Source organism: Centruroides vittatus, unplaced genomic scaffold (assembly GCF_030686945.1).
Source record: "Centruroides vittatus isolate TY-2023 unplaced genomic scaffold, ASM3068694v2 contig_3175, whole genome shotgun sequence".
Taxonomy (NCBI): Eukaryota; Metazoa; Arthropoda; class Arachnida; order Scorpiones; family Buthidae; genus Centruroides; species Centruroides vittatus.
In genome coordinates this window covers 976,367-991,953 of record NW_027122041.1, presented here as the reverse complement: position 1 = coordinate 991,953, position 15,587 = coordinate 976,367, and the positions used below count along the sequence as shown (strand labels likewise).

General features: G+C 36.2%; 1 protein-coding gene across 1 annotated transcript; it reads right to left on the bottom strand.

Moving 5' to 3' along the window:
* Positions 1 to 13,380: 13,380 nt before the first annotated feature.
* LOC136973464 (uncharacterized) lies at positions 13,381 to 15,587 on the bottom strand. The gene is made up of 2 exons (XM_067268196.1): positions 15,376 to 15,587; positions 13,381 to 14,062 (listed from the first exon to the last, which is right to left on the bottom strand). The coding sequence occupies exons 1-2, from the start codon at positions 15,382 to 15,384 to the stop codon at positions 13,475 to 13,477; spliced, it is 597 nt and encodes a 198-aa protein (XP_067124297.1). The 5' UTR covers positions 15,385 to 15,587; the 3' UTR covers positions 13,381 to 13,474.

Here is a 15,587-nt window from a genome sequence, read left to right as displayed (position 1 = left end):
CTCTCTATTTCACACCATGGTCAACTGAAAACTGAGATCAATTTAATAACTTTCAGAAAGTTTATTAGTTTAATTTAAGTACTTTTTAAATAACATTAAACAATGAAATTTTTACATTATTTACTTACAACTATTTATTCTTGTTCAAATATTTGTTTCGTCTGTAGTATTTGCTATTAGGATAGTCCATTAATTAGTGTACTATTATTGAGCCATTTTTGACCCTCTCCCTCCCCGTTGTGTACAATGATATACTTTTGGTAAATCGTTTAAGTCCAAAAACGTCAGAGAAAGGGCCATAACGAAGTAAAATACGAGCGCAGACTTCAAAAGCTCTGTCAACACCTCTCGTACCTTTCCCGACCTGGATTGGTCTCGGTTTTCGCCTGGAGACAAAGGAAGAACCACTTGGAGTAATAATAATAATAATAATAAGTAAAAGGGTTATGAGGCCTTACTCGGAAGTATAGCCCTACAAGAAGAAAGGAAGGAAAAAGGAGCCAGGAGGTGGGAAAGGAGAGGTGGGGAGGGGGATTAGGAAAGGAAATAGAGGAGTGAAGAGGAGGATGAGGAGGATGAGGGTGCCTGCCGGAAACCGTCTGTTAAGACGTAGAAAGGCAAAATTACAAAATACAATTACAGTATCTAAGAATTAATAGGCGGAATAACTGAACAACAAGAAAGGCGCCTTGGTTTGGCTTACAATACAATTGAAAACATAGGATGGGTGCCGGTGAAAGTAATGAGGAAGGAGTAGCACCCTTTTGGAGATACCGAATAAGCCTTGAAGTGTGGTCCTTTGATGGTTGCCAACATTGTGTCCTGATGCTATGGAGTCTGGCTGTGGTTATACGGTGAGATAGCTGGCATGTTAGATTGAGTAGCAGTTGGGAGATGATAGTCTGATAAATTTAGGTTGTTAACGAATTTGACGAATTTGGTGTATATGTCCTTGTCCTTGAGGAATACGCTAAGGTGGCAAGGCCAGTTGTGCCCTTTATGGGTTGTCAGGTCTCTGAGTTGTTGGCAATGCTGAATGAACTTGGTCCAAGTAAATATTAGATGGAAAGGGTCGTCCCTCTCCTTTACAAGACAGTCACGAAGTCCATTTCCCTTCTTAAGGAAACGATGAAGGTAGCACTTAAAATTGCCATGGGCGGTGAGAATCTGCATAATAGAATGAGTCGTACTCAGGAAAGTGAGGCGGGAACTACTGTTGACATCCGGGAGGAAGTTGTGGGTATTCCATCCAGCGTGGCTACTGTCCCAGTCATTTTGCCACCTTGACATAGTGATGGCGGTGAGTTCCTTCCTGAGGAAGGAGATGGGAACGGAGGTGTAGGAGTACTTGGAGGCTACTTTATGAGCCTTCTTTGCCAAATTGTCTACAGTTTCGTTGCCAATGTTGCCGGAGTGACCCCTGACCCAGTAAAAGGTAATGAGAGTCACACCAGCAAGGGCACATAATGTGTCCAGACAATTACTTATAATTGGGAGTTTATGGTTTCCTTTTTTTATCTGATGCAGTGCAGTTTTGCTGTCACTTATTATGTTGATCCTTTTCCCAGTGAACTGCCAGATATTGTCGTGATATATTGGGGAGTCTTCCAAATTGCTAAAGACTCTGCTTGATTCACAGAGCAATTCTCGTACAGTTTGTAAGCAGCATTCCAAAAAAGTTTCCCTTGGGGATCCACCAGGTGAGCAGCAGCACCGACAGCACCTGGGGCCTTGGAGCCATCCGTGTAGAGACTGAGTCCCTTCAAGGACAGTGGTAGATATTGGACAAAGTCGTAGGTAATGCTGTTCGCTGGGTGGACGGAAGTTTGGTCCTTCTTGATGTCAAGGCCACAGTTTGCGATTTTGTCGATCAGGGGGTGTATTGTGTCCGGAAGATTGTGATGATTGATCATCTTGTGGATGGTATCAGGGCTAACGTTGGATGAGAGCTTGCCCATTAAGAGGTTCATTACATATTTTTGGATGATCACAAGGTTGACTGGGACCAAACCTGCGATCACTAGGAGAGCGTCAGTGGGAGCGGTGTTGTAGGACTTAGTGATAGCGATTGCCGCTTTCCGCTGAGCCGAGAGCAGTTTCTTTCGGTTGTGGACTTTATTTACGGCGTACCCCCATACCTCACAGCAATAGGTGAGGATGGGTTCAATAGCACATTTGTAGATGAGTTTGCTGTTAACGCTGTTGAGGCCCCAACCGTTTCTGGCTATGGACCTTAGGCTATGGCTGGCTCTGATGGCCTTATTATAGGCATAGTAAACGAGATCCTTCCATGAAAGCTTAGGGTCAAGGATGACCCCAAGATATTTTAAATTGTTAACAATTTGAATTTTCTCACTGTTTATCTTGATAGTGGGCTTCTTTTTTAGGGGGTTTCCTTTAGGAAAAACCATAGCAGAGCATTTGTTATAGTTGATTATTAAGTTGTTATCCTTGCTCCATTTGTAGACCAGATCCAGAAAGTTATTAGTATAATTTTGAAGTGTTCCTTGGTTTTGATGAGAAAGAAGGATTAACTGTATCATCTGCATACCCTTGAATGTGGGGGTTCCCGTAATGGGAGGTGTCATTTATGAGGTTTAGGATCCCATTATATAAAATGTTCCACAGGAGTGGACCAGACTTTGAGCCTTGGGGGCACCCCCTGGTGATGGCAGTCCTATGTAAGGCTTTCCCATTTTCCACGGCCAGGGCAGACTTCTCCATAAGATAACTTGTCAGCAGATTGAAGATGTTAAGGGGGCAGTGGACATTGGCTAGGGTGGCCAGGATGGCTGGCCACCAGGCATGATCAAATGCCCCTTTGAAGTCGATGCTGACCATGATAGTATGGTTCCCCTTTTTTTGGCCTCCTGAACGTAGGAAATGACCTTTTCTAGAGCATGGTGGGTGGCTCTCCCTTTCATGAATCCAAATTGGTTGGGGTTTAGGATGATATTAGCATTTAAGTGATGTAGGATCCTGTCAGCCATTAAGGCATCCAACACCTTCCCTACCACAGAGAGAAGGGAGATGGGGCGATAGTCAGTTGCTTTATTTGGAGGGGTGTCCTTATCCTTTTGTATCAGTTTAATGGAGGCCTCCTTCCAATTTTTTGGGAAGTATCCACAATCAAGGCATTTATTAAAAAGGACTGAGAATGTGGTGGGAATGGCTGCATAAGCTTGCTGAGCCATCCTCCAATCTATAGAGTCTGGTCCTGATGCTTTCTGTTTTTTTATGTTGTTAAATTGCCTGGAGATTTCTTGAGTGGTGAAAGGCCCGTCATTTACATCAGAAGAGGTGTTCATACTCTGTTTCCTGATCTGCCTGTGGTAGTCGGTGTCCGTACTGGGGTTATCTGGAGGAAACAGTTCAGAGAAGATTATTTTGTAGGTGTCTTCTAGGGTTTTGGTATAGTTTTGAGAGTTTGCGATGGTAGCCGGGGTTGAGAGCAGTTTCTTTTTCTTGAAGGAAGTGTAGTATGGGGTTGCCCAGGGTCCCCGTTCGTTGGAGGCGTTGCAAAAATTTTGCCATGATTTCTTCCTAGTCCGATTGATCAGGGTTTTATATTCTTTAAAATACCTTTGGTAGGTCTGGTGGAGTTTCTGCTTATTGTGAGGATCTGATTCTTTCCTGTACTTTCTTTTAGCTACACGCACTTTCTTCCTGTGGGTTGCAAGTTCCTGGCTCCACCATGGGGCTGAGGGCTTACTGGTTTTTATTCTTGTGGCGTGAAAGTATGCTTTGTGGAGAGCATTTTGAAGCTGATCAACAGCGTAATCGATATCATGTGGTTGATTGATAGAGGTAAGCTCAGTGGGATCCCAGTGAGTTTTTATGTAGTCCTGATATAGGTCCCAGTTAGTGATGTTGTGAATTATCAATTTTTCTGGGCAGTTTGCAAATAGGATCGTGGTCAGAATGTAGGTGTGATCACTCGCTGATAGACACAATTGGGTCTGGCAACTGATTTTCAAATTCAACAGGATTGGGTTTGCAAGACATAAGTCAATCCAACTTTCCCCATTGCTGCTAGAGAAAGTGGGCAGCTGACTAGTATTCAGAGACTGGAGGTCCATTTCCGAAAGGAATTCACTTACCGCATGGCCCTAGGGTCTTCGACCGGGCTATGCCAGATGGGGGATTTTGAATTGAAATCCCCACATACCAGGATTGGGTTTGCAGAGAGTTCATTAATATACCCTTTAGTGCATTAAGAGGGGGAAGGATGTCCTCTGAGGGTGGAGCATATACATTGAGGATGAACAGGTGGTGAGAGCCGATAGCTGACTCTGATGGTAGTGATATAGCTGTTACAATATTGTGTCACCAGCTGGGCATTCAGGTTATTATTGACAATTTGAAAGCCTGTCTTTATCGGAAGGTTGTCCTTGCTCCAGGTATAAATACGCCCCCTGCCTAACAGGGCGACCTTTCCGTCATGGAGGTAGGGTTCCTGGAACAGCAAGGATGTCAGCCTTCAATTCTACTGATGTCTGGATGGTATTTGACATGGCTGCCTTACACTTCTGTAGGTTTATCTGCAGTATGTTGAGAGTAGCCTTTGTAGGATGCGTTGAATTGTTTGTCTGTTTGTAGATGTAATTGTTGGCCATGTTGAATGCCTGGGAAAGAGCCATTATTCATAATTTGTTGTCTGAATCTGAGTTGCTTTATACCTTTTAAGCATCGGACATGATTTGTCAAAAGCGTTGTGATCAGTCGAGACCGCCTTATTTGCTAGGACTCTCTTGTTATACTGCCTGCAGTTATAGCATTTAGGGCCACATTGAAGATGTGGGTAGTCCTTAAATTTGTGGCGCTTTGTACAGTGTGTACAACGCTGTTTCTCAGTGCATCTATGCGATGTATGCCCAAACCCAGTGCAATTAAAGCAGCGGGTAATTGCTACATAATCATCCAGAAGAATTGAGGACCAGCCTATGTAGACTCTTTGGTTCTGTATCAGCGAGTTTCTTATGCCTGGCTGGACACTTAAGATGACATGCCTGGTGTGGCTGTTTCCTTTGGGACTAAAACTGCGATTAATTTTGGTGCTGTTGATGAACTCTTCTTCGGGTAGAATTTCATGTAGGAAGCTATTTTGTTGATAGATATTCTGAGTTAGGTCGCCTTCTTCTATGTAGTTGGGCACGTTATACAAGATTAGTTTTGGAAATTTCTCGATCCTATCCACAATCCGTATTTTATTTGCAAAGCAGTGGCGTGCCGTCATTGGAAGCGATGGAAGCGCCGATTCCACCTTCCAATGACCTTCCCTTGTATTTTATAAAATATAAATTTTTATATTTTAACGTACTTTGCATTAATTAAAATTAATATTTTATTATAACTGCATTATGTATCTTTTACAAATTTCTATACTACATGTAAAAAAAAAAACGATAAGATTGCTATTGTATATTCGAATAATTCGGTAGCGGAAGGAGTGTCAAAACCGGATCAGTTTCCAATCAGCCAGATTATATAGGCATTGTCACATGCGGTTTACAGAGCACAACGTCACGGTTTAGCTGGTAGAAGCGACACACGCATAAAGCATCTAATTTTATATCCCGGACCGGTTGTGTGCTGTTAGCCGCCTGCCTGCTAGATATTCGGCCGCCCTCGCCCGATTATGTGAATCATGAGTAGACTAGATCAACGGCGGGCAACCCTCGGCCCGCGGGCCAGCTACGGCTCGCGAAAAGTTTCTATCCGGCCCGCGAGATCTTTAATAGATTATTCAATTGGAAAAATAACTAATTAATAGTTATTTTTCCAATTCTTTGTAATTTTCGAAAACGATAATAGAAATAAACGTAGTAATTAACTTTTTATTTATTTATTTCATATTTGCAGACTAAAAAATTACAAGTCACAAGAAGGCGTCAATTAACTACTACGGCCCGCGGAAATAACGTAAAATTTATTCTGGCCCATGTTATAAAAACGGTTGCCCACTCTAGACTAGATTTATAACTTAACCCAACCGATAGGAGTTTACTGGCATGTTTTTATGATAGTTCTGTATAGTTGACAAGAGTTTTTAAAAAAATCCATTAAAATATTTGATATATTTATTCTGCGTTTATTCTGCTCTCCCATCTTATATTACTTACGGATTTCAATGTTAAACTGGTGATATTACGATTTAGTATGTCCCATCTGTAAGGGGATGCAGGAAAAACGTGTACAATTCTAGTACAGTGTTAAAAAATTAACTGTTACTTTGGCAGCATCATTTACAACCAAATTTAATGAATGACACGTACAACGGTACAAAAAAAAGCTCTAGAATTTATTTTCCTTAAATTTACGATTTATGTATCGGTTGTCATAAAAATTTCTTTCCACTTCTTTCCCAAGAGTACAGATATTCAAGTACAAAGTAACCGGTTTCGACTTATTTCTACTTAAGAAATAGTTAAATAATTAAGCGATTAGGGAATTAGAAACATATATAAAACCCTGATTAAAGAGCCGAAATTTTACTTAAACAGAAGCTTAACCGAACCAATCTCTAGCCGAGTACAGTGGGGTCTGTTCTCTTCATAACATTAGATGTAATAAAGACAGAAATTTTTCCAGTTCAATGAGAGTGACCGAAAAGTTGTAAATTTTGGAAATTTCCGTGAACACTTGGTCCTAAAACGAATTAGAAAACAAACGACGGACAATCTGTTAAGTTTAACATATTTAGATTTTTACAGCTATGGTGAGAAATGTTTAAAATTTACAACAGCCCTGTCGTGTCCTTTGAGATATACTAGTGATGCGACAAAAGATCATTTGACATTGACCGGTATCGGCACCCTCGAAATTTGGCACGCACACACCTACCTGGACCGTCTCTGATTCCATTCATTAGCCACTCGTAGGGAGCTACAGTATTTCACTAAGTGGATTGTTTTAAGATTTAAAAAGTAAAGAATATTTTGTTATTTTTATGTACGTTTTTTCACAAAGTTATATTTAATTATAAGTTTCATTAAAAGTATATTCATACAATTGAAGAATTTTTTGTACTAGGTATGTATATTCATCACACATTTTGTTTTACCAAGTAAGTTTTTTTATAATTTTAATTTTAGCCCTTATGTCGTGGCTAGTGATTAAAAAATTTATTTTAAAAAAGTTTTGGCTCAAGACCATATAATGAAAACGAAAACATTATTAAAAGAGAAAGACAGATGCCTAAATTAAATATAAATACGTCAACAAAAAATTTCGACATTTTGACGATAAAATTTATGAGGAATGACGATTCTTTCGTAAAATTGAAGCAATTTGGAAATCAAAGAGGAATAAAATTTAACATTGGTAGACAATATAAAATAAATATTGAAAATTATAACGAGATAATTACGATTAATAGGTATAAATAAATTAATAGATGTTATATGTTTTTTCTCAAAGCAAGAATTGGCATTTAGAGGACATAGGAAATTTATTGAATCTAATAACGGAGGTAATTATATTGAACTTTCTTATTTATTAAGTACGTCAGATAATCTATTAAAAATACATTTAAAGAAGTGTACGGTTTTTACTGGCTTATCGAACAAACGAATACGAACGGGCCCTGACGCGCAATTAGTTGATTGCCCCTGTAGGTCGGCTTCTTACAGAAACACAGCTTCCCTATCATCAAATGTCACGGCACGCCACTGTTGCTAAGGCCTCGTGATTTTGGACTGCTTTTTTTAGAGTCTGGAGGTCGGTTTCATCATGCAACAGTATCTTAATGTCTCCACTGGGGAGAGGTCTTGCTGATTTAATTTTAACTCCGAGTCTTTTGGGATCGACGTGCATTTGTAGGAGCCCCATTGTCTCTTCGGGGATTGGTGTTGGTTCCTCGGGTTCCCTTATGGCTGAAATTATTAGATCATGATTCTCATTTTTTGGGTTATGTAGCCCTTCAAGTTTGGCTGATTTGGCTGTTATAAGTTTTGTGGTCTGACTCATCGGCGTAAGATTCTTCTTTACGGCAGCAGAGTATGTGCTTTTGAGTTGATGGGTACTAGTGATTTCGAGCGCCTTAACCCTTTCACGGAGAGCAAGCACGACCCCGAAGATCTGATTGCGGCGGCATGCATTTTCACCGCAACCTCCCTTGCCTGAGTACGCTTCTTCGTTTTTACGAAAACGTTGGAGTTGATGGGAATATTAGATAAGATTAACTCAAGATTCTCATTAATTACAGTGATTAATTCTTCTTCCACAAAGCTGTTAATGTATCATTTTCGTCCTCAGTGACCATTTTGTTCATAAACAAAAGTACTTTACAGGGAAAAAACAGGACTGGAACGTTTGGACGGGGAGTCCAAGCATATGCAATGGCTTAAGCCGAGTTGGCCTCTTCAGAGGGCGAGAAACACGACACGCCGAAACGGCGCGAGACCGCCGAATGGCTAGACCGAGAAATACACAAACTGGATGCGCACGAGCGACGCCCTATAAGCTCGACCGACAACGAAAAGCAATAACGAAAGCGTACAAAATTGGTCGGAACAGGAGAGGCAACAGCCGAAGACGCCGAACGCCGACCGGCTTACCTACGCCGATTGACTAGCACTACCACGTGGCAGAAGACAGTTCTTTGTCTAACGGTAAAATTACCCAACGATTTTGCGCTACTGTTACGAAAGATACAAAAATGAAACTTACAGGTTAAGATACTTATCGAACAGGCTAGATAATACTGACAATAATTCCGGCCAATCACAGTAGGGGGCTCCAGCGGGGGCCGAAAATGAGCAAAAGAATCGGACGTTAATAACTCCGAAAGTTGATGTCCAAACTTAAAAAAATTTATACACACAGGAAGTAATCGTTGACCTGGGACTAGCGAAACCAGATAATCCAAGAACATCAGGCGATAACCAAAAAAAAAAAAAAACACGAACGAAAACGGAGCACGAAAAACACGACCGCTTACTAGAGATCCCCTAGCGGTCTACCAATTGGAGTAAGGGAGAGGGGAAACAGAACCAATCAAAAGGGTGAGATTCGAGGGAATATCCTATAAAACTCCCAAGTCTCAAGGTTAAGACGTCGGTTTTCCTCCAATTCTGGCGCATCCTCTCCGAACTGTTCAGACGTAGCCGACCTCTCTGGACTTTCAAGATTTGTTACTTAGAAGATCCTCCCACCTCCGTCGTCTTCGCCCCGGGCTGCACTGTCATCATCGACTTTAGGGCGACCCTGCTGCAAGAACGACGATCGTCATACGCGACCCCAGATCCTTAAAGCAGTCTGCTTTTGTTTGTAGTGTTGTAGTGTAAGTTAGATTTATGTCAAAAATAAATGGTTTTGTGAGGACACGTGGCATCCTCGCCTCCTACTTCACCACCCACATACGATCAATCCCTAGACTTTTCCCGACGCGCAATTAACTTATTCCCCTAAAAGTCGGCATCGTACAATCTGTTACACGTGAGTCATGGACATGCATGAAGTCAACAACATCCTTAGATTCAAGCATGTTGATTAGAGCAATATAACCTATGGTTGGATTATCCGCAAAGGCTGAATGATGTTTTTGTCTCTATTGTGTATTATTTAAGCAGAAAGTTTTTAATCGTTATAAAAATATGCACGAAAGTGCTGATGCTCCTACTCAAGAGCTCAAAGGAAGCTGAAACATTTTAAAACTTGATGAAAATCTTGAAAAAAGCATAATCACACAATTAGATTTAAAAAGTTTAAAATACTGTGCAAGAAAATATTTAAAAAGTTTGTTTCCGTAATATGAACGATCACTTTTATAGAACTTACGATTTACCATTCATGGACATGAAAAGTCCATGAATGGTTTCATCAAAGGAGGAAACTTTTATAATTTGTTGCAATATTGAATGGAATCACGAGATGCAACTTTGAGTAAGCATTTTGAAACCGGAAAAAAAGAAAATGTTCTTTATATTGCACCAATAATACAAAATGAGTTTATTAAAATCTGTGGTGACGACGAGAGTGTTGAATCAATCATTCGTTTACTGAAAAACACTTTCGAATTTTCTGTAATTACTGACATAACCTATGAAATATTCAGAAAGAAAAAATTATCTGTCAGCGTTCGGTACCTTGACTGAACAAACGAATTTAATTAAAGATTTTATTGGCTATTTTAAATGAAGAAAAAATGGACTCTGAAAAGAATTGAAAATACGATGTTAAATTACTTGAAGAATATTAACTGGATTTAAACAACTTAATTGGCCAAGGTTACGATGGTTCTGCGATATCTGGTAATGTATATGGCGTACAAACTAGGTTTAAAAATGAATAGCCAGAAGCAATTTTTATTTATTGAGCGTCATATAGGTTAAACCTTGTCTTAAATTAACTTCGTATTGTAATTAGATCATCAATTAAATCGCAATTAAATCAGCTATTTCCTTTTTCGATTCAATCTATTAAATCAATTAAATGTGGCGTAATTAAATCATCAATTTCTTTTTTTAGAAGGAATTCTCTCAGAAGATGTTTAATTTCGAATATCCAAATGCTGAGTGAAACTCGTTGAATTGCTAAATATAAAAGCATACGAGTACTTTACAAAGACTTTGAAACAATGCATTCATAGCTGAGTGTTCTATGGGTGTGTACAAACTCAGATATAAGAACAGTTGCTCATCAACTGTTATGATCGTGTATTTCAACCGTGTTTATAGCATCTTTGATTATAATTAATAATTATTCAAGTATGTTTGAATCTATTACACAAAAAAGTCAATTAGTTCACCTGTATTGAAAATATAAAAAGCACATAAAACATTTTAGATGATTTATTAAAAGTCACAGAACGAATGCAGGAAATGTTTCTAAGGTTACTTAATAATTTAAACATTAAAATATCTGTACCAAGATAATGTAGAAAATAAATCCATGGAAGTAACGTTGGATTTTCAATTGCTGAAGAATATTACAGAAGAGCAATATGTTTTCCATATTTTGATTTGTTAAATGCACTGCCATATGACTGTTTTTCTCCGGAAAATGGAATTTTCAATTTATTTTACGTACGGCTTAGTTAAATGGAAAATGGGATGAAAGAAGTAAATAATCTTTTAATAAAGATTATTTGCTTCTTTCTTAACAGACAATTTTTTCAATGAATCGCTTTCCTGGTTTGATTATTGCCAAGTAAAAGGAAAAAAATCAATGAGGGCAGAGAGTCAAACCTTTTAAAATTTACTGAATACTTTCCTAATATTAAGTAAGGTATATACTCATTATTAACGTTATTGGTTACAACGCCCTCGATATTTGGATCGGTGGTCGAATGGATAAAACCGCTGAACATCGGTAATTGGTTGAGTTCGCGCTTGAAATTTTTCCGGGTTTTCTTCAGATGTGTGACACCTAAACAGAGCCCAGTTTCGCATAGAAGATCCTCCCTGGAGGCACCCCTCTTTGGCATGTAGTGGGTTGTCTTATTCCATTGACCAATATCAATTGAAAAAATCTTTCAGTATCTTAAGACGCGTCAAAACATCTACTGTGAGTAAGATCGCCTCTCTGATTTGTGATCTTGCGTATATAAAGGATACATTCCTAAGCTAAAAATACGTTCATTGAAAACGTTTTAAACAATTTTTCCAAGAACCCAAGGCCTTTAAGTTATTTCTTTTTTTGTTAATATTTTTAATAAATATTGGTCTCCCCTTTAAAACATTTCTGCATACGCCTATGTCAGCACATCGAACTCGTGCTATTATTCTCTTGTCAGTTCGTTTACCGCCATCTCATTGACTAATTTTTAGTAGCTGCAAACTAAAATTCCGAAGTAACAATATCATAATGCCTTATAATTTACGTAGTTTAGTGAATATGACGTCTTTCCTCCCACTAATGGAATACGCTTGACAGATCGATTTCTAGACACTTTGTGTGTTCTATTCATGCGAGTAAGTTAAGGCGAGGTTGACTGTAACACGAAAAGTTTGAAACAAGGGACCCGTGTTGGCGCATAGTATTCATAAATGAATTGATATAGGCTGTGGATATTTTACAATGAATCAGCATTCGCTCCTATTATGGGCTTGGTCGAATCCATAAAGGTCCTGCAAAATAAAAGTTCTCTTAACGCCTATAGGGCAGAAAGATTTTTTAAAAAGTACTTCATTTCATTACTTATTAAAAATGCTATAATTATTACAATTACAAATTTATTATTGAAAATAATAAAAGCTACAAATTATATACCTTTTATGATAGAAAAAATTCGTTAATATTGAATCTCGTAGTAGAAATCAACGTTGTTATATATCATCATCACGTTTTTATTCGAAGAAATATGATTAAATTTAAATAGTAATCTTTAATAATATAAATTTTAAAATTCTACAGTTTTTCTTATTAGTTTTAGAATGTAAAAGGTCTTATATAGAAAGGCCCTCTTCTCTAAGCTAATACGTGGACTTGAGATGTCTCTTTTATAACAGATTTATATAGTGTAAAGATCATATAACACAATATTTGATATTATACAATTTAGGACCATAGCTAGTACTAAGTTTCAATACTAGATAGTCAGTATTTTATAATTTATGACTGTTTTAGGTCTGTAAAAGTGAAAAAACATACGTTCCTTATGCATGAAAAAGTCATTATTACTTGATTTATAGAATATTTAATTTATTTTCAAGTTCTCTACATCAAAAATAATATTTTTGATACGCAAATAATTGTTTTCCAAGTAAATTTTCAAGTACTTGAGTAGATGATGAAAAATAGTTATAATAGCAATAAATTGCTGCAATATGTTATTACTAGAGAGTTTAATAATTCGAATATTTATAAAAATTTGATTTTTAATAACTTTAAAACCGATTCTATCTTCCGTAATTCTCAATTTAATCACTTAAATATTTGCATAAAATAAAAACCGATTTTAATTTTTAATTCCTGTTATCGCTTCATGCTTCTAAAATTTCATAAAAACCATTTTAAAAAAAGAAAGAATATAAAAAATTATGTTTTAAACATGGATAGATAGATTATTGGATATATGGATAGAACATAGAAAATTAAATTTTTATTTACTTAATCTTCTCTTCACTTTTAGCGAAGCGAGTAATTTTTATTTTAAAATTTATGAATTCTTAATTACATTTCCTAACCTGTGGTTCGCGAACCACTGAAAATTTGGATTCTTGTTCAAAAACAATGCTATGCCTTTTAATGTTCGGAAGAAGGTTGAGAAGTGTAGATTTAATACAAGAAAAACATTTACTTATAATGTTTAATGCGTTAATTAATTTGGATATTCACTAAATTTCATTTATAAAAACATTTTTTATTGGAAAATTTCACACACTAATACAAAAATATTAATATAATAATAAGAAAAAAAAACCATAAAAATTATTATTTTAATATAAAATTTATTAGTATATAATGTAATTTACTAGGCAAATTGCCGATAATCGTTTAGCGTTAAAGAAATTTTTTGTACATTGTACAATTAATAACCATACAAACTGAGGGGATTTCTGTCTTTAACTGATGGTCCATCATATATAATCCTCTTCTTATTTTCTTGAACGGGTTTCATGTTTCGATTATTATAAAATTCTCGATAATTTGGTTGAGGAACATAAGGAGTATGTGGTATATAACCAGGTCTTGGATAGTATTGAAAGGGTACAAACTCGTGTATACGAGGACGTTCTTTCCTATAATCACTTACAACACTTACAACAGGTTTACTATAAACAGAATGAGTAGAATCTGGATAATAATAATGGGGAGAAAGATCATAATGTGTCTTATAGTCCGTTTGTTTACCGTCGTTATAGCCTTGATTGAAATAACTCGTTACTATAGCTGGGTGATGAGGTTTTAATGTGTCCAATTCTGGTTTTGCAGTTCGTTTCATTACCGTAGGTCTAGACTGTTGATAAAATGTTGGTATGTACGGTCTTCCAGATTCGTACAGAGGTTGATCTCTTGGATCTCTAGCGTAGTCTTTGTATCTTACATCGTAATATGGATCCTGTTCTCTGGATTCTAGACCGAATGCAAAAGCTATTGAAGCCAAGATGATTAGTATCTGTAAATAAACGTAAAAAGAAATTTTATACTCTTATAATTATGCAGTGGTGGTTTTATGCTATGCAAATTATGCTTATAGAGGTCAAAAACACTCAAATAAGTTTATCGCTACTCCGCCTTTAGTATTCAGAATTATAGATCTTCTATATTAAATATCCTGTCATAAATGTTTAACAATACATATAAAGGCCTCACATCTCCATTTTTGCTTTGAGTCTCGTATAATTTAAAACCACCATTAATATATTATACAATATTACTGCATATAAATATACAATAATTCAAATGATAAAAATATTTAAAATTCATTCTTATTTTAAATCAAATGCCATTATTAAATTATAATAGATCTTGTTGTGTAAAATTTTAGGAGTACAATAAAAAGGAAATTTTTAATTTAAGCTTTTAAACTAAACTTTGAAGTATTCGATTTCGTACTTTTTAAGTTTAAAGTAAAATTGAAAAAACTGAAACGTTGAATTCAAGGAGGAGAATTACAATAAAAATTATAATAGGATATAAAATACCTCGGAAATTACATGATATTTTCTTTAAAATAATGATAATACTATCAGAATCTTCAGTTAAATCAGTTACAAAATACTTTAGGAGCAGCCAACATGAGACAATGTAAAATATTGATTGAATTAATGTAACATTCAGCAGTAGTTACTTATATACAATGTCTCTTAACTAAATAATATTTAAAATATTATTTATAGTGTTCATTTATTTAATTTTAAGTTTTAATGCAACGTAGTTCTATTCTCAATTATCTAATAAATGTAATGAATTTCCTTCAGAATGTGAAGTTTCATCATCATTTCAAACATAAGAGAGTTATTTGAAATAATTTATCATACCTAAAAGGAATAATCTAAAACGTTTTTAACCAATAAAGAAATAATCAGAGCTTCATTTCTTGTAGATAAATAAGCATAGTACAATTTAAGAAATGAAAAATTTCATGGGAAAAAAATTAACATTTGATATTCTCTAAAACTTGAGGATTGTTCATCAAATAAATACGAGAGTTTACATAATACAAAAAGAAATATTTAGAAATCAATTATTATATATTCAAATTTGTAATAAAAATCAATAAACATCCACAAAATTCTTCTATTGAAAAACGATTACGTAATTAAATGTTACCCATGTCTCAGGAGGATCGAAAATTCTATTCCCGATATTAAATTAAAGAGGAGGAGGAATGCCAACTAAAAATGCTCAAAATTCAACAATTTTATAATTTTATAAATATAAAAATTATTATTTTATTAATGAATTATTTTTTGGAAAACTTCTTACCTTTTTCATTTTGGTGTCAAGTAAAGAATTTCAATTTTCGTCAGTCCTTATATACGTTCGATAGTACTCTCGTTTTCACGTATACTTGTTTTGCTTTGACGTCAAAATCCACCTTTCCTTTAAGAGTTTTCGCCCTTCATTGTTACCATTCACCTCTTTTTGACCCCATGCCTGATGTCTACGTTCCTAAGAACGTAATTAGTTACTAAGTT